The 23,664-nt window shown below is 43.3% G+C and overlaps 2 protein-coding genes across 6 annotated transcripts in view; one reads left to right on the top strand and one right to left on the bottom strand.

The window, feature by feature from the left end:
* Positions 1-200: 200 nt before the first annotated feature.
* On the bottom strand, positions 201-12,871 carry LOC310677496 (dual specificity protein phosphatase 13A-like; the record flags this gene model as incomplete). 2 transcript variants are annotated; one of them, XM_083440646.1, is made up of 3 exons in its annotated part: positions 12,450-12,666; positions 2,197-2,414; positions 201-388 (listed from the first exon to the last, which is right to left on the bottom strand). In XM_083440646.1, the coding sequence occupies exons 1-3, from the start codon at positions 12,608-12,610 to the stop codon at positions 201-203; spliced, it is 567 nt and encodes a 188-aa protein (XP_083296772.1). In that variant the 5' UTR covers positions 12,611-12,666. The 2 variants fall into 2 exon arrangements, with proteins under 2 accessions (XP_083296772.1, XP_083296771.1); XM_083440645.1 differs by lacking the exons at positions 201-388; positions 2,197-2,414 and adding exons at positions 8,845-9,149; positions 11,022-11,239 and having other exon boundaries at positions 12,450-12,871.
* The window catches only part of SAMD8 (sterile alpha motif domain containing 8), a 38,226-nt gene continuing 14,900 nt past the window's right edge, over positions 339-23,664 (top strand). The window contains exons 1-2 of one of the 4 annotated variants that reach the window (XM_083440522.1): positions 339-480; positions 3,831-3,991. In XM_083440522.1, coding sequence (XP_083296648.1) covers positions 3,977-3,991 — 15 coding nt within the window. In that variant the 5' untranslated portion in view covers positions 339-480; positions 3,831-3,976. Of the gene's footprint in view, positions 481-3,830; positions 3,992-14,605; positions 14,792-14,930; positions 15,602-17,514; positions 17,711-23,664 lie in introns of those variants that run through there. The other 3 variants (XM_083440525.1, XM_083440523.1, XM_083440524.1) reach the window with 3 other exon arrangements.

Raw genomic sequence — 23,664 nt, 5'->3', positions numbered from 1 at the left:
TTGCTTTTGGTGGGTGTTGGGGGCTCGCCTTGTCTCTTGGGTGGACCCTGCTAACACCCCTCGAAATAGCCATTATTTCTAGTAGCGTGGCTACTATTAGAAAAATACTGCAATGAACACATTTTAATGAAAACATTCCAGGACAGGGAGGCTTGAAAATAACTTGTGTTCCTGATCACCGGGGGGGCTTGCTTAGTGCTTTATTTGCTGAGCTGAAGGTCCAAATTTCTCAGTTGCTTCAGGAACCCTCGGTTGGGGAAAATCCACCGACGTTCTTTCACTGCCTGAATGGCTTTAACCAAAGAGAAGTGATGGTAAATCATGAGGTATGCCAGCACCAACGAAGACGACCGGCTTATCCCCACTGCGCAGTGCACGAAGATTTTGCCTGAAAATGAAGTAAACCACATTTGTTTATCATCTTAAAAGATGGCATTTTTAAACTACAGAGAAGACAGAATTCAACCATTTCTGAAACAGGTACATTTAACTTTCTGCAGTTACATTAATACTGGATAAATTTAGTCCCCAATTCTGATATTATCTTCATTTATGCCTAAATGTGGGGCCCTACAGTACATCGTTTGTGTCAAGTTAATGGAAATCTTCTTGGGCTTACTTCACAGTTTAGCTGAAATCAATGTTTGGCAGAAATTAATGATTGCTCAGATTTTCAGTATATATGTGTGTGTGTGTGTAGTGATCTTTTTCTTTTAAAATGTTTAGGGGGCTCTCATTTTGACTCAAGAAAATCACCATTTTATCGTTCAAATTGGGAAAAATTTAATACAGTAAATGGACAAAAGTACAAACAACATGCATTACTCGTGTTGAAATATTGCCCCTCAATGAGGCCAAACTTTCATCAGTAAAACACCACACAGCCACATTCCACACTGTTTCACACATTGAATGCTCGCTTCCATCTGAGACTCAGGAAACACCAGGAAAGGAAATTTAGCCGCCATCAGGGGTAGCAACAGAACTGACGATTCACCATGCTAGAGAAGCAACCAAAATTTTTAAAAATTTTAGTTTCTTCTCCCGTTAGATTCACAAAATATTTAGGGGTATGTTTACCCCTGCATCCCCCCAGAAAAAAAGCACTGTATGTATGTATTTGTGTGTGCGCACGTTTAACAGTTTTCTTTGTTGGATTCTGATGAATTTTCAGTGCTGGGATAAACTGCAGTTTCAAAATGTACTTAGGACAAGATCGAAAGAACAGTGAATCTAGTTCTTTTGGGCAACAGGGGTTCTTATGTTGTTTTTTCTCAAGCAGTGATAAAAACTCACAGCTCTTTTGCCACCGGAGCATAAAAGAACAGTAAACGGTAAAGTTAAATGACCCCTGGACGGTTAAGTCCAGTCAAAGGCGACTATGAGGTTGCGGCACTCATCTTGCTTTCAGGCCGAGGGAGCTAGTGTTTGTCCACAGACAGATTTCCAGGTCATGTGGCCAGCATGACTAAACCACTTCTGGCACAACAGGACACCATGACGGGAACCAGAGCACACAGAAACGCCGTTTACCTTCCTGCTGCAGCGGTACCTATTTATCTATTTGCACTGGTGTGCTTTCGAACTGCTAGATTGGCAGGAGCTGGGAAAGAGCAATGGGAGCTCACCCTGTTGCACAGATTAGAACTGCTGACCTTTTGATTGGCGAGTCCAGGAGGCTCTGTGGCTTCGACCACAGTGCCACCCATGTCCAGAAAAACAACAGTGACAAAGGACAGAAGATTTAAACATGGTTTCCAATGTGTCATGGCAAAGTGACATCAAGTTGATCAGGCACTCCAGTGTTGATATATAATGCGAGAGGAGGGTAGATAATGACACACAGGCATTGGAGACACCTGGAACCTCAATACGTTATGGCTATGTACCAATAAAAAGGAAATGGGAACCAGATGAGCATACATATGAGTAGAGAAATGGAATCAGGAGGTAGGCAGAGAATTTAAGAAGCAAAGAATCTCTGCCTGGAAACAAAGAGAAGGTTGCGGAAGAGGCATAGGGCAAAAGATGCTCAGTGATCCCCACAGGGCGGCCATCAAGTAAACCCAAGAGCAATGAGACAGCTGAAAATCTTCCCCTAATCTCCAGCTCTCCAAAAGAAATGGCAGTGAAGTACCAAATTGCCAACACAACACAACATAATATGAACATTTGTGGCGCATGTTGCTTCCCTACCTCCTGGTGTGTTCAAGGCTTTGTGTATGAATTCTGCCGCGGGGTAAAAATATGGAGTCATATCAAAATCAGGAAGGTCAAAGGCTGGTACACCATAGTATTCGATCGTTGTGCCATAAAACTCGTGGGATCCTTGGCAAAATATTTTGCCGTGTGCAGCATTTAAAACATGGCTGATGCCCATTTTCCACAAACCAAATCTGTTGTGGGCCATAACGCTGGAGAGAGAAAAATGAAACACAAAGTGAGAGACAGACTTAACAGGTAGGAGAAGAATCCTGTTTTGCTTTCAGGCTTCTCCCTCTGATTTGTGGCTCAGGTCCACTTATGGTATGGAGAAAATCTCCCACGTTATGGAAGAGAAAATTCAATTATGATGTAATGAATGAACATTCTGGAATAAGCCAATGGTCCATCTGGTCCAACATGCTGTTCTCACATTGGCTACTTAGATGTCTCTGGGAAGCATGAAGCAGGATCTGAGCTCAAATTCATTCTCCCCTCTATGGTTTCCAGCAAGAAGTAGAAGAAGAAGAAGAAGAGTTTGGATTTGATATCCCACTTTATCACTCCCCTTCAGGAGTCTCAAAGCGGCTAACATTCTCCTTTCCCTTCCTCCCCCACAACAAACACTCTGTGAGGTGAGTGGGGCTGAGAGACTTCAGAGAAGTGTGACTGGCCCAAGGTCACCCAGCAGCTGCATGTGGAGGAGCGGAGACGCGAACCCGGTTCCCCAGATTACAAGACTACCGCTCTTAACCACTACAATACACTACACTATACCAACTGGTATTCAGAATTATACTGCCTCAGACACGGATGGCAGAACATAGCCATTGGGGTTAGCAGCCATTGATAGCCTTGTCCTCCATGAATTTGCCCAATTCTCTTTTAAAGCCATCCAAGGGTGTGGCTATCACTGCTCTTTGTGGGAGCAGATCTCATAATTTAATGTCTTATTATGTGAAGAAGTACTTTGTCCTGAATCTTCCATCATCTGGCTTCCTTGGATGTCCCTGAATTTTAGGGTTAGGCACTAAATCTGTTAAGCGCATCAATGGACTTGGGAGCCAGTGTGGTCTAGTGGTTAAGGAGTCAGGCCTAGGACCTGAGAGACCAGAGTTCAAATCCCCACTTAGCCATGTAGCCCGCTAGGTGACTTTGGCCATTCACCAATTCTCAGCCTTAACCTGCCCTACTGGGTTATTGGGAGGATAAAATGGGGAGTGGGAAGAATCGTGTAGGCCATCTTGAGCCCCTTGGAAGAGAAGCAGGGTATAAATGAAATATTTAAATAAGACCCTAGTACAGAATCCCCTGAGCCACTTTCCCTTGAGACTGTAGCCCACATAACCCTCAGGGTGCCACTGCCCTCGCCACCAAGGGCCTCCTATTCCTCAAGACCCGATCACAACAATGGACAATGCACCCAGCCAGAAAATAGAAGTGAGATGGCGGCATGCTAGATTCCAGGCTGCAGGACAGTCCCTTTAAATTGCTATGGTCCTTGGGAAGCAAGTAGAGCCAGGAGGAGGTAGGCAGGTCCATGCCTTCTAAAAAAAGACCAAGGAATCCGTTGGAATACCTGGTTTCCTCCCAGTGATCTCTCCATGTCTTTTGCCCTTGTTTGCCAGTTCATGGTTCCTGACCTTTGACAGAAACACTGTCATCCCGGCCTGGATACCATCAGCTTGAGAATGCTCGCTGGGCTTGCTTACTCCCAAAACGTCTGTGGGCTCAGCCTCACCAGAACTGGACAGATCTATAAAGACATGGCTTTATGCTGGAGTTAAAGGTAAAGGTAAAGGGACTCCTGACCATTAGGTCCAGTCGTGACCGACTCTGGGGTTGCGGTGCTCATCTCGCTTTATAGGCCGAGGGAGCCGGCGTACAGCTTCCAGGTCATGTGGCCAGCATGACTAAACCACTTCTGGCAAACCAGAGCAGCGCATGGAAATGCCGTTTACCTTCCCGCCGGAGCGGTACCTATTTATCTACTTGCACTTTGATGTCCTTTCGAACTGCTAGGTTGGCAGGAGCAGGGACCCAGCAATGGGAGCTCATCCCGTCACGGGGATTCAAACTGCTGACCTTCTGATCGGCAAGTCCTAGGCTCTGTGGTTTAACCCACAGCGCCACCAGAGCGAGGCAATTGAAATGACCCAAAGAGCCAGGGGAAGGCAATGAGAAGCTACAAGGGAGTACTAGGTCTCTGAAGCAGTGCTTTTTTTTCTAAAAAAAAATGTTTAGGGGTACTCTCATTTTCCTACTCATATTGAAATACTGCCCCTCAATGAGGCCAAACTTAGATTCACAAAATGTTTAGGGGTATGTGCCCCCCTGCATCCCCCCAGAAAAAAGCACTGCTCTAAAGGGTACGGAAACCACACTGACTGAACTCTTTTGCCTTCAGCCATGTCTCTTCGCAACTTGTGGGGGCTAGAAATGGCTTTTTGGAAGAAAAAGTAAGATGATAAATTCAAGAATCCAACATTTTGTTCCAGATTCTGTGTGGCATTCTGAACGCACAAAATAAAAAAGATAAACTGCTTCGGGCTCCTTAACAATTAATTGCAAGACTGTCTTGTAAAAATCAGATAACATGTTAAGGTGCAATTTCCTCCAGTCATGTGTCAGGAAGCCCCATTGGTTTAAATGAGGTACAGTCATGCATAACAAGGTTCTGGACCCAACCAGATCACAGAATGACGCATTCCTTGGAAGGAGCATTGACTTGGCTGCAGTAGTTACGTTGGAGGAGCTCTTGAGCACTGCCCAAAAAACGCTGAGCCGTTCCACGGACGTATACTTACAGATCTCCCAAGAAAAGGTTAGGCCATACTTCATCAGCATGGTTACAGGAAGGTCTCCCAGTATTCAGGAGCTGTTCTAGATCTTTAAGAGTGGGGGTCTCAGCTGTGGATGTTTCAGAACATTCCGGGTCTTTGGGGAGTGAGACACACTCTTCAGCCATCCTTATTAAAGTAGCAACTCTTCCCTCTGAAACCTGAGAAAGTGGTCCAGGCTTGCTTGTTTAATGCGCTCTTTTAGCTTGTGTGCTTGTCATTTTGAATTTATTGGACAGGTGCTGGGCAGTAGCAAAGCATGCAACGTGCTAAATCAAAGCTTGGAAAGGAGGTGCCATTTTTGCACACCCTGAAGGCAAACAGTCATTCAGCAACGGCCTCCATCGCACACACAGGAGCATGATTTCTGCCAGAGATGATATAGCCTCTCCTCATCCAAGAGGGGAGGTGTTGTGGGCAGGACGTGATTTCTGCATCATGTAGGGGGCGTTACGCCCCCTGCCCCACTCACCTGGCTGGCGCACCACGCCCACAGGTAAGCGCCCAACCAGGCGGCTTGGAGGGGGCGTGGTTTGCAGTTTAACTTACTGCTGTGCCAACCATTCCGCCTCATTTTCCGCCTTCTCGTCGGGCTTGGGTGGCGGTTAGGCATTGGAATGTGTTGATGGTGTGTGGAAGGGCTAGGTGTGGCCATCGCCTACCCCTTCAAATTTGGGTATTTCATTAAAGGAATCCGGCGGTCGTGGATCCTGTCCGATGCCTGTGTGGCGGGTGGCCATGGCACAACCCTCGGTGACATCAGGGGGGAGCTTATCGTTGTATTAGCATCAACAGGCTCCACCTTCTGGTGAATAAACCCCCTTTGGCCTCACGCCTCTCCGAGTGGGTGGAGTCAATCTGTCGTGGTCCAATGCCTAAGCCAATACCTTCTCACTTGCTGTAATCAATAAAGTTGTGGCCTTTTCTTGCCCATTAACCTTATACTCTGGGTCTGTGTGTCTTCATTCCACAAAGCGGGGATCGGGTCCTCAAACCACAACTCCAGTCTTGGGAAACAAAAGACGAGCTTGTTGAAGCCTTAATGATACAATGGGCAATAGATATAGGGCACAATATAGATTTTAACCTCTGGGGGAAATTCTGGAAAAGCGACTTTTAAGTTTACAGCATGTTATTATTCAGAGGAGAACTACTTGAAAATGATTTACAGATGGTCCTTGCCTCCAAGTAGGTTTACTTAGATGTATAAGACTGAATCGGATAAGTGCTGGAGATGCAAAGACGTGGAGGGAACGTTCTTTCATATGTGGTTGACTTATAAAAGGTTAAAAGAATATTGGGAAATGATCCATAATGAATTGGGGGGAAATGTTCAGAAGTACTTTCCCAAAAAACCAGAGTCCTTTTTGTTGGGGATAATTCAGACTGAAATTCCCAGTTGTCAAAAAAGGTTATTTATGTATGCTGCTACTACGGCCCGTGTTTTCTTAGCCCCAAAATGGAAAACGAGTGAGGTCCCAACCAAAGAAGAATGGCAACTTAAGTTGACAGAATATGCGCAACTTGCAGACTTAACATATAGAATAAGAGAACAAGAAGAGCATACATTTAAAGAAGATTGGAAAACGTTTATTGAATATATGGGGAATAATTGCATTAAACTGAAAACGCTGGCAGCATTGAGATAAATTCAACAGTGTAAATAAGTTTTGATGGATGCAATAATGGAATACTTGATTGGTATATTTTTTGTAAAATACAGTGGTACCTCGGGTTAAGAACTTAATTCGTTCTGGAGGTCCGTTCTTAACCTGAAACTGTTCTTAACCTGAGGTACCACTTTAGCTAACGAGGCCTCCCGCTGCCACCACCGCACAATTTCTGTTCTCATCCTGAAGCAAAGTTCTTAACCCAAGGTAGTATTTCTGGGTTAGTGGAGTCTGCCACCTGAAGCGTCTGTAACCTGAAGCGTCTGTAACCCAAGGTACCACTGTATGCAGGGATTTATGGTATGTAAAATGAAGCATGGAAAGAGAGGAAGGGAAGTCATTGATATCTTAAGGATGTAAAATGAGTATTTTAAATTGTAAAACAGAATATATATATATGTGTGTGTGTGTGTGTGTGTGTGTGAGAGAGAGAGAGAGAGAGAGAGAGAGAGAGAGAGAGAGAGAGAGAGAGATGATATCTCCAGTTTCATGCATTCTCTTGCACAGGAACTCCAACTGCCTTTCAATCAAGCACTCTTCATTCAGACATTATTGCCATGGTTTGGACAGGCATTTTTTTGAGGGGTTTTTGCTCTGGACCCTTGGCTGCCAAGCTGAGCAACACAAGGATTGTGGATTAGGAAGAACGCCCAAGGTGCAATGAGTTTTATATGTCTTACGCACAAAGACAAACCTGTTCATCACAAAAAGTAAAGTCTGATTCCAGATTGTAGAGCTAAGTCTTGACAAATGGACCAGGAGATTCTGAAAGACATGGTAATGGCGAGGCAGAACAGTAAGTGGATTATGATGCTTCCGAAGATCACTTCTTCTCCTAGCCGGCTTACGGATTTTGAGCAACACAAGCAGCAAAACTGTTATTTATTAAGGGTTCTATACTCCTGCTGTGCTTGCCGATATTATATTGCTCATCAGTGAATCCACCTGAGCTGACAATTTAAAACGCTGATGCACTATTTCATATTTTAGAGCAGGTTGGGGGGAATTTGATTTCAGAAGAGAGCAAGATTTCAACAAGGTCCGAATATGTGGCTGACACTTGGAAACATTCAAGGTTAAATTGCAGAAAAGCAAAATGTTTTAACAGCATTTGCTGTGGGTTTTTTTTTAAGAAAAACAACAAAATAGTACACCAACACTTTCAATACAAATGTCTCCCTCAGATACTGTATATGTCTTTATTTTTAAACCGATGATTTTGTGGCTTCAGCACAATGGCTGATCAAGTTGTAGAACCAAGGATTTAATGTCACAATACTCTGAAATAAAAGGGGTAATAACCCATTCCCATGCTGCCTAAATATGAGACAGCTCGTACAGGTCTATCAATAACTCTAAGCCACGATAGCTTAGTAGAATCCCCACAGATAAAGTTTACCGTATTTTTTGCTCTATAAGACTCACTTTTCCCCTCCTAAAAAGTAAGGGGAAATGTGTGCGCGTCTTATGGAGCGAATGCAGGATGCGCAGCTATCCCAGAAGCCAGAACAGCAAGAGGGATTGCTGCTTTCGCTGCACAGTGATCCCTCTTGCTATTCTGGCTTCTGAAATTCAGAATATTTTTTTTCTTGTTTTCCTCCTCCAAAAACTAGGTGCGTCTTGTGGTCTGGTGCATCTTATAGAGCGAAAAATACAGTACTTCTGAAGACTAGTTGCTGGATACCGCAAGTGGGAGAAGGCTGTTCCCTTCAGGGCCCAGTTCTGTACTTCCCAGAAGCATTAGGCTGACCACTGTTCAAAAAAGGATGCTGACTTGGAACCACTGATAGGTGCATTTGAAGGTAAGCTCCCAGCGCCATTCATCTGATTGGACTCCAATGCGCTCTACGTGAGGCTACCTTTGAAGGTGACCCAGAAACTACAATTAATCCAGAGTGCGGCAGGTAGACTGGTAACTGGGAGCAGTCCCTGGACCATCTAATACCAGTCCTGAAAGACCTACATTGACTCCCAGCAATCCCATAGTCGCCTTTGACTGGACATAAGCGTCCAGAGGTCCTTTACCCCCCTCTCTCTCCTTGCATATTTTTATTTTATCATACCATAGAAAATCTGATAATTTTTTTTAAAAAATAAGGACGAAGCCAAAAGGAGAGAGCACAGACTGATGATAGAAAAAGACAACGAAGAACACACTTTAATGAAAACATCCCATGACACTGAGGCTTGAAAATAACCTGCTTTCCTGATCATCAGGCATTTGTTTCCTTGCTTTCTTGCTTAGTGCTTTTTTTGTTTAGCTGAAGGTCCAAATTTCTCAGTTGCTTCAGAAACCCTTGATTGGGGAAAATCCACCGATGTTCTTTCACTGCCTGAATGGCTTCAACCAAAGAGAAGCGATGGTAAATCATGAGGTATGCTAGCACCAACGAAGACGACCTGCTTATCCCCACTGCACAGTGCACGAAGATTTTAGCTGCAAACGAAGAAAACGTGTTGTTGTTTTTTAAAGCATCTTTAAAGGCGGAATTTTAAACTACCAAAGAAAGAGAATTCAAATGTTTCCTAAATAAGTACGTGCTTTTAACAATTGTTGCCTCTAATCCCAACAGCTACGGTAATACTGAATACGTTTAGTCTCCAATTAGGGAGCTTTTTCTCATTTATACCTAAATTGCGGGGCTCTACTCTACACAGCTTGTGTGAAGTTTTGGTTAATTGAGATCTGCTTGGGCTTAATCCACACTCGCAAAACAAACACACAGGGTAAAAAACAAGTGAATTCCTTCAAAATATGATTTTGTTTGGTGGTGTCTATAACAGGCGAAACCTTTCTTTTTTCTTTCTCTTCAATAAAAGAGAATGTAAACACAATGTAAACTGTGTTTTATACTCCATTTATAATTTTATAATTGTACCCATTTCATTCGCTCCCTGATTTGTTATGTTTCTTTTGACTTTATTATCAAAAGCTCCTTGTGTCGAATTTTTATTAGCCTGTTACTGTTTATTCGTTTTCTCTCTGTGTATTGTTTGTTTTTCTTATTCAATATTTTTTTATCAAAAAACAAAACTGGCATGGGGAACAGGTTGCAATCATTACCCCACTTACCTGGGCATAACCGGCATTGAATTCACTTGCTTACTACTGGGTAAAATTGGTTAGGATTGGAACCCAGGCTGCCTACTCCCAGCACTGTAGCCATAATCTTATTTGGGAGTCCTATGAGCTAGGAGAATCAATTGGATGGTACTGTTGCAATTGATGAAATGAAGAAACAGGAGAGGGATGCTATCTGTTGCAGCTGAGTAAGAACTGCCAAAGTCAGGCACAAATACATTGAGGTTGAATCCTGACAAGACAGAAGTACTCTTTTGGGGGGACGGGGTGTGTGTGGGGGGGGACTCCCTGGTCTTGAATGGGGTAACTGTGCCCCTGAAGGACCAGGTACACAGCTTGGGAGTCATTTTGGACTCACAGCTGTCCATGGAGGCGCAGGTCAATTCTGTGTCCAGGGCAGTTGTCTACCAGCTCCATCTGGTACACAAGCTGAGACCCTACCTGCCCACAGACTGTCTCACTAGAGTGGTGCATGCTCTGGTTATCTCCCGCGTAGACTACTGCAATGTGCTCTACGTGGGACTACCTTTGAAGGTGACTCAGAAACTACAACTAATCCAGAATGCGGCAGCTAGACTGGTGACTGGGAGTGGCTGCCGAGACCACGTAACACTGGTCCTGAAAGACCTACATTGGCTCCCAGTACGTTTCTGAGCACAATTCAAAGTGTTGATGCTGACCTTTAAAGCCCCAAATGGCCTTGGCCCAGTTTACCTGAAGGAGCATCTCCACCCCCCATCGTTCAGCCCAGACACTGAGGTCCAGCTCCGAGGGCCTTCTGGCGGTTCCCTCACTGCGAGAAGCGAAGTTATAGGGAACCAGACAGAGGGCCTTCTCAGTAGTGGCGCCTGCCCTGTGGAATGCCCTCCCATCAGATGTCAAGGAAATAAACAACTATCTGACTATCAGATCTGAAGGCAGCCCTCTTTAGTCTGATGCTTTATTGTATTTTAATATTTTGTTGGAAGCCACACACAGTGGCGGGGTATAAATTTTATTATTGTCATTATTATTGTATTCTATTTATTGCTCTGGGAGAATTAAACATAACCTTAAGTATCTGCTATTTAAGTCCATGAGACTATAAGGTACAAACCCAACAGCAACACTAGAGCTGCCAATCCGCCCCTAACTTCCAGCTCTCCAGAAAGAAATAGCAGTGAAGTACCAAATTGCCAACACAACACAACATAATATTAACATTTGTGATGAATGTTGCTTCTCTACCTCCTGGTGTGGTCAAGGCTTTGTGTATAAATTCTGCCGCGGGGTAAAAATATGGAGTCATATCAAAATCAGGAAGGTCATCGGCCGGTACACCATAGTATTCAATCGTTGTGCCATAAAAATCATGGGATTCATGGCAAAATATTTTGCCGTGTGCAGCATTTAAAACATGGGTAATGCCCATTTTCCATAAACCAAATCTGCTGTGCGCCGTAACACTGAAGAAAAGACAAAACAGAAAGTGAGAGGCAGACAGATACAAGAAGAGTCCTGTTTTCCTTTCAGAGAGCCAGTGTGGTGTAGTGGTTAAGAGTGGTAGACTCGTAATCTGGTGAACCGGGTTTGATTCCCTGCTTCTCCACATGCAGCTGCTGGGTGACCTTGGGCCAGTCACACTTCTTTGAAGTCTCTCAGCCCCACTCACCTCACAGAGAGTTTGTTGTGGGGGAGGAAGGGAAAGGAGAATGTTAGCCGCTTTGAGACTCCTGAAGGGGAGTGAAAGGCGGGGTATCAAATCCAAACTCCTCCTCCTTTCCATGGACTTGGAAGCAACTGTGGTGTCAGGTTTAGGGTTCCGGTAGCCTCACCGGAAATGTGACAGATAATTGGTTACTGGGAATGAATAAACAAGTCTAGATGTGTGTTTGCACTGGAATCAGAGCTAGACAATTAAAGCAACCGAAACAGTCAGGCAAAGGTAATGAGAAGTCACAAGGGAGGACTAGGTCACTCTGAAGGGGACGGAAGCCACACTGACTGAACTCTTTCACCTTTTTCATATACCAACTGCATGGCCTTCAGCCATGTGTCACCGCAACTGTGAGGAATAGGTGGTGGGAAGAAAGGTGATGCACTGAAGAATCCAACATTTTGTTACAGATTCTGTTATGTACTGGAGTTCTCACCCTGGGCCAGCAGGGGGATACTGTAGATAGTTTTCACTCAGGTCCACGTCAGTTATTTTAGGCAGGTTGTTGTTGCTACAATGTTGACAGCCGGCTGCCTATAAAAGCAGGCCGGCTGAGCTGTTTGCTGTTCAGTTCTGTTCCAGCTTACAAAATAAAGAGCTGCTTTGGAGAAATCGCTGTGTCATCTGCCATGTCTACCCACTATTCAACAGATTCTGTGTGGCATTCAGAATGCACATGAAATAAAATACATAAATTGCTTAGGCTGTGTAACAATTAATTGCAAGACTGCCTTCTCAAAGAAGCCACGATGATGTGCAATCCTACCACCGGTTATGTGTCAGAATGCCCCATTGGTTTAAATGAGGTACAGTCATGCATAACAAGGTTCCGGACCCAACCAGATCACAGAACGACGCATTCCTTGGAAGGAGCATTGACTTGGCTGCAGTAGTTACGTTGGAGGAGCTCTTAAGCACTGCCAAAAAAATGCTGAGCTGTTCCACAGAGATATACTTACTGGTCTCCTAAGAAAAGGTTAGGCCATACTTCATCAACATGGTTACAGGAAGACCTCCCAGTATTCAGGAGCTGTTCTAGATCTTTAAGAGTGGGGGTCTCAGCTGTGGATGTTCCAGAACACTCAGGGTCTTTGGAGAGGGAGACACACTCTTCAGCCATCCTTATTAAAGTAGCAACTGTCCCCTCTGAAACCTGAGAAAGTGGTCCAGGCTTGCTTGTTTAATGCGCTCTCTCAGGCTGCGTGCTTGTCATTTTGAACTTATTGGACAGGTGCTGGGCAGTAGCAAAGCATGCAACGTGTTAAATCAAAGCTTGGATAGGAGGTGCCATTTTTGCACACCCTGAAGTCAAATGGGCATTCAGCAATGGTCATTGTAGCTGAAAGGCAAAGTCTGCTGAACAGAAGAGGAAATACACAGGAGCATGATTTCTGCCAGAGATGATCTCTCCAGTCTCATGCGTTCTCTTGCACAGGAGCTATTAATTCCCTCTCAAGCAAGCACTCTTCATTCAGACATTATTGGACAGGCATTTTTTATTTTATTTTTTAGGTTTTTTTCTCTGGACCCCTGGCTGCCAAGTTGAGCAACAGCGCGAGAAAAGATGTTGCAAGCCTTAGGTGAGCTATACAGAGGATAAGATGGAGCTTTTTTTTTCCTTTTTGCAAAGGGTGATATTTGTAAGAATAAGAAGAGGAGGAGGAGGAGAAAGGAATATTCAGAACCTAAGAAGAGCTTGCTGGAATAAGCCAGGGGCCCATCTAGTCCAATACCCTGTCCTGAGATTGTTATTTTTTTAATAATAATTTTTATTAGTTTTTTATTATATTCCAATAATAGCCTCGTTATAACAGTACCAACTTATAATAACATTACTAAAACCAATCATTTAAATACTAAATTATATCATTTAGGTGGCCACCCACGTGCGAGAATTGATGATTGATTTTATTTTCTGCGTTCCAAAATCTTAGTAATTTCCATTACATTCTGGTCATCATCATAATACCTTTAAACAACAACTGCAATAGTAATAACTTCCATTTGTGTTGACACATTAAATGATTTATAGAACTACAAGTGAGGCATTCAAACTATATCCTCGTTCTTCCTGTGTGGGGCAATTAATTCTGTCCGAGGTGTTTCTTCCTGTCCTTGTAAAATGTCATCTCTACCTTTTCCTAGTTGTTGCTGTTATTCATCATGCCTTGGGTATCCCGTGCTGAGATTTAATGCTAAGATCTTCAGAAATATGCATTGCATCACACGAATTATGACAGCTGGGAAGTGGAAGGAGCAAGCAGAATAGAAAATGGGATACAGAGGTGCAGGATATACAGTAGCCATTAATGATAAATTAACCCGTGCCATTAAGGTAAGCTGGGGAATATGCAGGAGAAATGATTTTGAGGAGATCTGGAAGGTGTTGTAGAATTTGTACTGTTAAAACGGAAAGGAGGTAAAACCACCGCAAGAGGTGTTGAAATTTTGGGAGGCTGGATAGTTACAACTGAATGGTCTCGGGGGCGGGGTACACATTTTTATTCTCAATTATTTATGATTATTACTTTGTCAAAATAAAATAAGAAGAAAATTAACAAAGGGGCAAGCAGAATATAAAATGGGAAAATTCTATAAAGGTGTGGGATATAGCTATTAATGATAAATTGACATGTGCCATTAAGGTAAGACGGGGAATATGCAGGAGAAATGATATGGAGGGTGTTTGTCGAATGTGTACTGTTAAAACGGAAAGGGGTTCAAACCATCGCAAGAGGTCTTGATATTTTGGGAGCTTGGATAGTTACAATGGAATGGTCACATTTTTATTCTTATATATTTATAATTATTACTTTGTCAATAAGGAAAACAAATACCAAAATAGATGTATTGCACCAGACTGCTGTTTATTTGCTTTAAGCCAAGCATATGTACTACCGTTTACTCACAGGATGCACGCGAATCCTCTGCGCACTAGCGAGGCGGGTGGGTGGGTGACGTGGGCGTGGCTCCCGCCGGCCCCGCCCACTTCCGCTTGCCGACTCGTCCCCTTGTTTGTTTGTTTTTCTCGCGGAAGCTGCGTCAGTGCTTGGCCCCGCCTTTTCCGCCACGTGGCCGCGCCCAGTTGGTGAGTGGGTGGGCCGGTTGCCTGGCAGGGTCGAGCTGCTCCGCCGTCGCTGCCGCCGCAGCCTCACAGCCGCCTCAGTCCCAGCGGCGACTCCTCCGTGCGATGGCGAAGGCGCACCGGCGGCGGCAGAAGAAGAAGCAGCAACGAAGCCCTCGGCCTCTGCCTGCCGACACGTAGCGGGGCCGCGTCGCCCGGCGAGGAGGGAGTTGGTAGGTTCCGGCTGGTTCGGCCTCGCCGCCGCCAAGGCGCTTGCGAGGGGAGTTTCGGCTTCTGAGGGGTGTGTGAAGAAGGGGAGGCGGCGGAGGCGGGTTTCGTTCGCTGGCCGGCTGGCCGGCTCTGCCTTCAGCAACGGCTGCTGTGTGGAGCCGAAGGGAGCTTCCACAGCCGGGAGCAGTCTACCCTTGGCAGGCTCAGCTGCTGCTTCTCCTGAGGGAGCCGAAGAAAAGGGGGGTGGCGGGTTCTAGCTGTCGGGGCGCGTGTTTCGAATGATTTTATATTTTGAAGGATGCTATCGTTTCTGCAAGATATCTACTTTTGAAAAACGAAGTTAGAGATTTATTTATTGGAGGGGTACAAATAGGTAGCCTTGCCCAAGGGTGCAAAAGAGCCAAAGGGTGCAAAGTAGGCTAGTCTCAGGGTGCAAAGTAGCCTGCTAGCTTATTTTTTTAGCTGTTTTATTAATGCTATTAACATAGATGGTAAATGTTTTATCTGGGGTTTGGAGTTGTTTTACCGATGATTTGTTAAGTATTCTATACCATTTATGCAGTACAGTATTCGTGAAGCTCCATTATGTTATTTTTATCTTTTGTTTGTAAGCCGCTTGGGGGTTGATTTGAATAAAAAGCGGCATGGAAGTAGAATCAATCAAAATAACATTGTCTAAGGGTGCAAACAGCCTGGTCTAAGGCTGCAAAATAGGCTAATGTAGGGGTGCAAAACAGCCCTGCTCCAGCACTTGGTGGGGGGGGGGTATCTCTGTCTTGCTTCTGAGCTTCCTGGGGTATTCCGGACTCAAGACTGGTAGGCTGGATGACACTTTATTTATTATTTTTATTTATTTATTTACTTTCATTTGTTGAATTTATATACCGCCCTATACTCTGAGGTCTCGGGGCGGTTCACACAATAAAATCAGAATATAAAACCACAAAATGCATAATCAGAAGAAAAACAACAACAATAACCCAATAACAACCCCCCCCCCCAAAAAACCATCCCAAGCTTTAAAAGTCTAATCCAGCAGGGTTGTTTTTCATAATTTTTTTTTGCAGAAGGCGCAGCTTTAAATTGCTCGCTGAAGAGCACCTTCGTGTCTGGGAAGCAGCCTTTCCAGGGCTGCCAGGATGATGTGCGCCAACAGGGGGTGTGGCTGCTGGTAGACGCTTCTGTGTGATCGCCTTGTTCTTTTTCTACTTTCAGGAAAGCCTGGATCCAATCGTTTCCTCCTTGCTTCTAAATCACCCCATAGGGCTCGTTGCAGCCCCTGTGGGTGAGCAGCTATTCAGTGTTCGAAACTGAGATAGGAAGCTAGGAGCTCAGTGGCACCTTAAACCGAGGTTATGGGCGCTGCAACGGAATGTCTAGGCACACTTTTTATAACAAGAATACAAAGCTGAAAATGAACAAACTGCAGCAAAAATATTATGTTCATTTTTCACATAGCCTACTCCTTCTCCTGCCCACCCCCCTAATATTCTTAAGAGGGTCTCTTCTCCAGTCTTCAGAGAGTAGCTGGAAGTGGGGAGGCAGAAAAAAGGTCCTCCTTTCCTTCCACTCTGCAGTTTTAATCTGAAATACTAGGCGCAGTACTGTGCTCAGAGCTCAGAAACTGCTTGCATTAATGAAATTCCCTCTTGCAAAATGTGCCTAGAACATTGGGAGTTTTGAACCCTGCATATGTTGTAAGGGTACTTGACCAATGGGGCTACAATTTTATTAGAAATAAAATATGGACTATGTCTTCCAGGCTCGTGGTGTGCCTATTTTGCCACCAAGGATCACTGCCTTTGAGATGGTATCCTCTACCCCAACTTAAATGTTCAACATGCTGTTTCACAACATGTGCTCTGGCTGTTGCATTTTGTACAACAGCCTGTACTGTATTGGCATTTGAAGCTCAGTCGGTTTGGGACAAACTTCATGTTGCATGAAGCTGTTAAACAAGTGTTGCAGGAATCTTTTAAACTGCTGTTTGCAGTTGCAGAGGCAATCAGAATTGGGGTGGCAGAGAATATGAAGGGGTTTTACCCTTTTGCTTTAAATCAGGCTCTAGAGGAAAATTGCCTTCCAGCTACTATTTGGCATTGGAGGAGAGCTGCTAGTGGTGCCAGCAATCAATATTGTATCTTACTGGAGTATTTTCATAAGCTGTAAAAGCTTTTGTTCTGTGTTCTCAGGCTGCTGTAAAGGGAGGTGGTGAAAGGGCTTTAAAATAATTAGAATAACAGGGCTGCAGGTGAGTCCTGCAATCTTCTCTGTAAGCAAGTCTTGCTGTGTCCTGGGACAACTCCCAACTAACGTGAGGGTTTATGAACAATATGTGCATTATACTTCACTGCACAAGTTGATCTTGCAAATATTCCAATTTTCTTTAAGAGAGATAAAGTATTGTGTAAAAGTGTTTCCACTTTTCCTCAATGTAATTTTTCCCCATTGAAAAAATAGGGGGAAACCATTTTTCCTTCATTCTTCATATCTCATTCCTGCAGGAGAGATCAAATTGCAAGATCATATCCATACTGCTTTAGTTGGTGTCACATCTGTTTTTTTTTTTTATTGATGCTCAGTAATTTTTTAGTAGCAGTACTAGTAAATGCCTTTCCTTGTTAGCTTTCTGAGTTTGTATACTTTTATGTGCTGGGGAACACTCTAGAATTACTTGAAAAGTAAGCATGTATTTTTCCAAGTAACGTTGTTGTGTGTCTACCAAACAGGTGACAGAAGCTTTAAAGGTAAAGGGACCCCTGACCATTAGGTCCAGTCGTGACCGACTCTGGGGTTGCAGCGATAATCTCGGTTTATTGGCCTAGGGAGCCGGCGTACAGCTTCCGGGTCATGTGGCCAGCATGACTAAGCCACTTCTGGCGAACCAGAGCAGCGCACGGAAATGCCGTTTACCTTCCCGCCAGTGTGATACCTATTTATCTACTTACACTTTGACATGCTTTTGAACTGCTAGGTTGGCAGGAGCAGGGACCGAGCAACAGGAGCTCACCCCGTCGCGGGATTCGAACTGCCGAACTTCTGATTGGCAAGTCCTAGGCTCTGTGGTTTAACCCACAGCGCCCCCCCCCCCCCGCATCCCTGACAGAAGCTTTGGGTTACTATAAATTTCCTTTAGATGCCTTTTGCATTACTTGGAACTGTTGTAGTTGTTTGTTCTTCAGGTTTGCTAACCTTTATTCCTCTCTTCAGATTTCCTGCAAGGGTGATGCCAAATGTAAGGAAAACTTCTGGCAGCTTGCTTAGCAGAAAATCGAGGAGGCATTCCCAGCTTTTTCCTGTTGTGTGAAATGAGGGAAGATCATGCAGTTCTGCTCGCTCTAGTCTAGTGTATATCTGCCTTGCCGTTGAGCTGATTCAGCCTGCGAATCATTGCCATATATTATTCAGTAGACCTGTAGGACACTGATGATTAAAGCACAGCTATTACATAAAAGTTGGTTTTTGGTTTTTTTCCTTTGTAGAGTAGGGGAATGTATTGAGGATGTTGCTGCTTATCAATATCACATTCTTTGGTAATGTATAAGATTGCATTTTGCCACTCATTCACACTCGTAAAGCATTTAACATTTACAATGTAAACTTAGATTGTCATTACAACAGTCAGCAGTCCTAAGATCAATTTTCATTGAAATATGTGTGTCTGCGCTAGTGTTTGTTCCTGGAGTAAGTAAACACATTGGCACTTGTCATGCGGACCAGGAAGGCAAAGAGGTGTGGAAGCTTCCACATACTTAGCCCTTGGAGTAGCATTGGTTAGTGAACTGCATAAAAATGACATACTCTATGAAACGCACAAACATTTATGTACATTTGGACAAGTGGCTTTTCATATACTGCATACCCAAGTAGACATTTATTGTGGACATTAACTCGTCGTGTCTTTTGTTTGACCTGTCCCTTAATGTTTCTTAATCCTTCAACTTGCCTGCAGTTATTTTGCTTGTTAAATGGTGGTCCTCTGTTAATATAAGGTCATGGGAGTAATTCAGCTATCTAGAGTTGGCATATTATTGCTTCAAACAGGTGTGAGAAATCAAATAGTATCATTAACTTTGAGAAATTGGAGGAATCGAGCTTTGTTTCCCTGCCAAGGATTTCTGTGTATTGTGCAGCATTCCCCCTTTTTTATCAGCTGGATGTCAGCTATCAACTTAGATAGCTGCGGGTGTGAACGTGCTCTCTTTCTACAGTATATTGGCAAGCTCTCCCTCTGCAGGAGGCTCAATATCTTCTTTCTCTTGAAAGCCATGTCGGATTGGATATCTTGGTAACTAAATATAAAAGAATGATCAGTGTAACCGGCCAGTGAAGACACACAATCTAGTTTTATAGCACAGAATGTACTTTTTAACTGACCTGAAAATTCAGGTATAACTTGTGTTATTTATATCTATTTTATTAAAACATAGCTTGCCTTGTAACATCACTGTTAATAAAAGCAATTTAAATAAGTAGACAAGCAAAATACCCAAAGCAGCAGTCATGTACCCATTGCAAATGGCCTGGACCATGCTGAATAAGGTTAAAAGCCATAGGTTGCCATCGACATATATCAGTGCAGTTGTTACAGAGTTGGTTGAAATACTTATTTAGGTGCAGTTAACTTAATACAGTAGGTGTTGCATAAATTATTCCATCTTGCTTAGAATGTGAATAGCAAGTGGCTATGACAGTTATTTAAAAACCAGACCCAGTGTAATAACTTGGGTGGTCTCTCAGTACTCACATCCCTTCTGTATTTTGTAAAAGTAGGGGTATTTATTCCTTCCATAACTCTGTTCCAGCTCTTTATATGTTCTGGCAGTGTATATATATCAATGAGTCTTTGTACTTTGCTATAGTTGGTTAAACTTTCTAGTTGTAGAACCAATCTACATACTGATTTTTAGTCAGGCACGGGGCTGGAATTTCAGGAAGTGTACTGGATGAATTGGAAACAAGAAGCATTTTGGAAGGAAGCATCCATGTAAGTCTCTAATTTTTTATTGGGGGGAGGTGAGGTGGATTTGATGGCTTTAATATTTTAATTTTGCTGATATTTTGAATTCTTACTATTGCTCTGCTCAGAATGGCAGCCTAGAAATAGTTTTAAAATAAAATAGTTGGGCATATGGAATCTCCATCAAAGAAAATCCCTAAATAGAGGATGTTTAGCCTAAACCCTCCACAGATCTCAAAGGAATTCAAATAAATTTAAAATCTGGATGTTTTGGCCATGTTTGGCTGCCATAAAATAAAATTCAGAACCTTTCCCAGGTTGTAGCTGTTACATGTCTACTGCATATTTGAAATGATTATAATTACTTCTAGATGTGACTAGTCCCAAATGATGACTAAGCTTGATAGATACTGTCTCTGATACTGTAATCCAGTTTTAATTATTAGAAACCAAAACTAGATAGAAATTCTTTGGAACTGTTTGCAGTTTCTTCTGTCTGAGAGCTGGAGGATCACATACCTTTATAGGAGCTAAAACTCACAATACACGATAAGTAGAAAACATTTGTGCCTGTCTTCCTTTGGCTTTGTTTCTTTTGATTTGTCTCTTTGCTCCTGTGCTTTGTTTCAAGTGTAGTTATGAAGATCATTTTGGGAAAGATGGGCCACGTGTTGCTTGAAGTGCGGACAAATGTGTTGCTTGAAATAGCAGGGCAGGATGCCTACTCCCCAGAAAAATTATTTGAAAGAGCAAGCCATGGTATTCACCTAAGTAGCCAACATGAATACCACAGTGTTTCTTCTGATGTCTGTCTAGATGTAGTTGGTTCTGCTTTGAGGTACTGGCTTAACCCATTCTAGAACCCAGCAGGTAAAACTTGTTTGCAGGTGTCACCAACATGGTTTCAGCAGGTCCACACCTACCTGCAGAGTGCTTCCCTGGCATCCACAGAATCCTTTTCCCTCACTGAAATTAGGCTTAGAGGAAGCATTCTGTTGCAGTCAGTAGAGCAGGTTATGGTGTAGGCTTGATCACATGTATTTCCCATATTTCTCTGGTTTGCAGCCAGTGTTCAAAGCTCCCCTTGTTCTAGGCGCATTTTGCGACTGGGAATTTCACTAGCGTGAGCAGTTTCTGAGCTCTGGGCGCAGTACTGCGCCTACGATTTCTAATTAAAACTGCAGAGTGGAAGGAAAGGAGGACCTTTTTTCTGCCATCCCCACTTCCAGCTACTCTCTGAAGACTGGAGAAGAGACCCTCTTAAGAATATTAGGGGGGTGGGCAGGGGAAGGACTAGACCATGTGAAAAATGAACATAATATTTTAGCTGCCGTTCATTCATTTTCAGCTTTGTATTCTTATTAAAAAAGTGTGCCTAGACATCCTATTTCTGCGCCCATAACCTAGATTTAAAGTGCCATTTAGCTCCTAGCTTTCATATCTCAGTTTCTAGCACTGTTTGCAACTGCTCATGGGCCTAAGAGCAGGAGTTTCCCTCGTTTATTGTAATGTCTCTGGTTTACAGCACAGATTGACATCAACTATTTTTTTACTGTTGTGTTTGTTTCCTCTGGAACAGGATAAATATTTGTTAACCGTTCCTTAAACAAGATTTGTAATAAGCTTTGAGTGCATGTTCTTGTAGAAATGTAGGGTAAAAATTAAACAGCAAAGGTATAGAGCTACTGTTAAAAAATTATCTGGGAAGTCCATTGAGAGCATGATTTCTTCAGTCATTTGACCCTCCCACCTTTCCAATGTTTGGAATTCACTGTGGACTTACTCCCAAGTACAAGACTTATCACATGTGACCTTTGCTGTATGAGCTTATGTATGCTTGATCAGCATTGTGAGTGACTAATACTGTGTGAAAATTGAAGGATGGTGCTCCTTTTCCTGCTTTGCCAAGCAAAGAATCTGTTGCCTGACATCTCTTCTAAAGGAGTCCTAATTGAAGCATTTGAGCATCAAGAGCATTTGTTTGGTCAACCCTTTAGGTATCTGTCTTCTGATTTTTTCTGAAAAATCTTGAGAATAATCTTCTGGTGAGTCTATTTTATTTTTCTCCGAACCTTTGTCTGCTTTGGGTGACTTAAGGATTAGGATACAGTGGTACCTCAGGTTACAAACGTAATTGGTTCCGGAGGTCCGGTCTTAATCCAAAACTGTTCTTAGCCCGAAGTGCGCTTTCACTCATGGGGCCTCCCGCTGCCGCCGCCATGCAATTTCCATTCTCATCCTGGGGCAAATTTCACAACCCGAGATACTACTTCTGGGTTAGCAGAGTTTGTAACCCGAAGTGTTTGTAACCTGAGGTACCACTGTATTTTTACAATCAGTTTTCTCTGTGTTCAGGCAAGAAAATGTTGAAACTCAGTTTGCAATGTCAGTAGAAAATGACAAATAGGTTCTTGGTTAAGTGAAACATGAATGTATCGAATTTGCTGGATGGAGTGAGCTCCTGTTGCTGTGTCCCAGCTCCTGCCAACCTAGCATTTCGAAAGCATACCAGCGCAAGTAGATAAACAGGTACAGCTGCAGTGGGAAGGTAAACGGCGTTTCCGTGCGCTCTGGCACTCGTCACGGTGTCCTGTTGCACCAGAAGCAGTTTAGTTGTGCTGGCCACATGACCCGGAAAGCTATCTGCGGACAAACGCCAGCTACCTCGGCCTGAAGCAAGATGAGTCCTGCACCCCATAGTCGCCTATGACTGGACTTAACTGTCCAGAGGTCCTTCGGCTTTTTTTACCTTTACATGAATGTGCAAATGATCTTCTAAAGGCTTGAGATTGTGTAGTTTTTGTTTTGTTGTAATTGTTCTTTTCAGTAAGTAAGTTTCTTAAGTGAGAATCTACAGATTTCTGTCCTGCCCTTAGCACCATCTAAGTTTTCATGGCAGTTTATTGTCACTGCAGGGACAAGTTTCCACATGCAGATCATCCACACTAAAAAAGAAAAAAGAAAAAGACCTTACTCTGGTGCTGCCCATGAAAGTTCATTTGCTTGAACTTAGAGCAGTGTTCAAAACTCCCATTGTTTTAGGTGCATTTTGCAACAGGGAATTTCATTAGCGTGAGCAGTTTCTGAGCTCTGGGCACAGTACTGCGCCTAAGATTTCAGATTAAAACTGCAGAGTAGAAGTAAAGGAGGACCCTTTTTTCTGCCTCCCCACTTGCAGCTACTCTCTGAAGACTGGAGAAGAGACCCTCTTAAGAATATTGGGGGGTGGGCAGGAGAATGAGGAAAATGAACATAATATTTTCACTGCAGTTCATTCATTTTCAGCTTTTTCATTTCATTCTTGTTATTAAAAAAAATGCGCCTGGACATTCCGTTGTTGCTCCCATAACCTAGGTTCAAGGTGCCATTTAGGTCCTAGCTTTCATATCTAAATTTCTACTACTGACTTGGAGACGTTACTGTAAAAATGGCATGTATTTTCCTAATAGTTCACAGACACTGAAGTCAGAATCGGGGTATACACAGGTTTACGCTATCTCAGAAATGGCTGCGCTTAGTATTCTACCACCATGGCTTTCCAATTCTTTTGAAGCTTTTTCTTGTTTTTGCTTTTTTCTTATGTATTTTGTGTTGTCATTTTCTCATTTTCTATTTTTCTGTTGTGACCCATCCTGTGATCTTCAGATGAAGTGTGGTATACAAATTTTCTAATTAATAATAATAGTAATACTACAGAACTATTAGAGATGGGGTGGGTAGAAAAGAAAGAAGGAGATGCTGTCTGCAAAGGCAAAACACGGCACAGAAGGGCACATCTCTCTTTAATGGCCTGCATTGCCTCACATGGTCAACTTCCTCAGTGAAGTCAGGGATCAGAATGAGTTGGGTTTGACACTTTTACGTAATGTATCTGTTTCATAAATAGCTACTTGCTCAAGATGAGTAATAATTGTCCTGT

Source organism: Podarcis tiliguerta (assembly GCF_965153285.1).
Source record: "Podarcis tiliguerta genome assembly, chromosome: 5".
Lineage (NCBI taxonomy): Eukaryota > Metazoa > Chordata > Lepidosauria > Squamata > Lacertidae > Podarcis > Podarcis tiliguerta.
The sequence above is the reverse complement of the archived record's forward strand: the minus strand, read 5'-3'. Positions and strand labels throughout refer to the sequence as shown.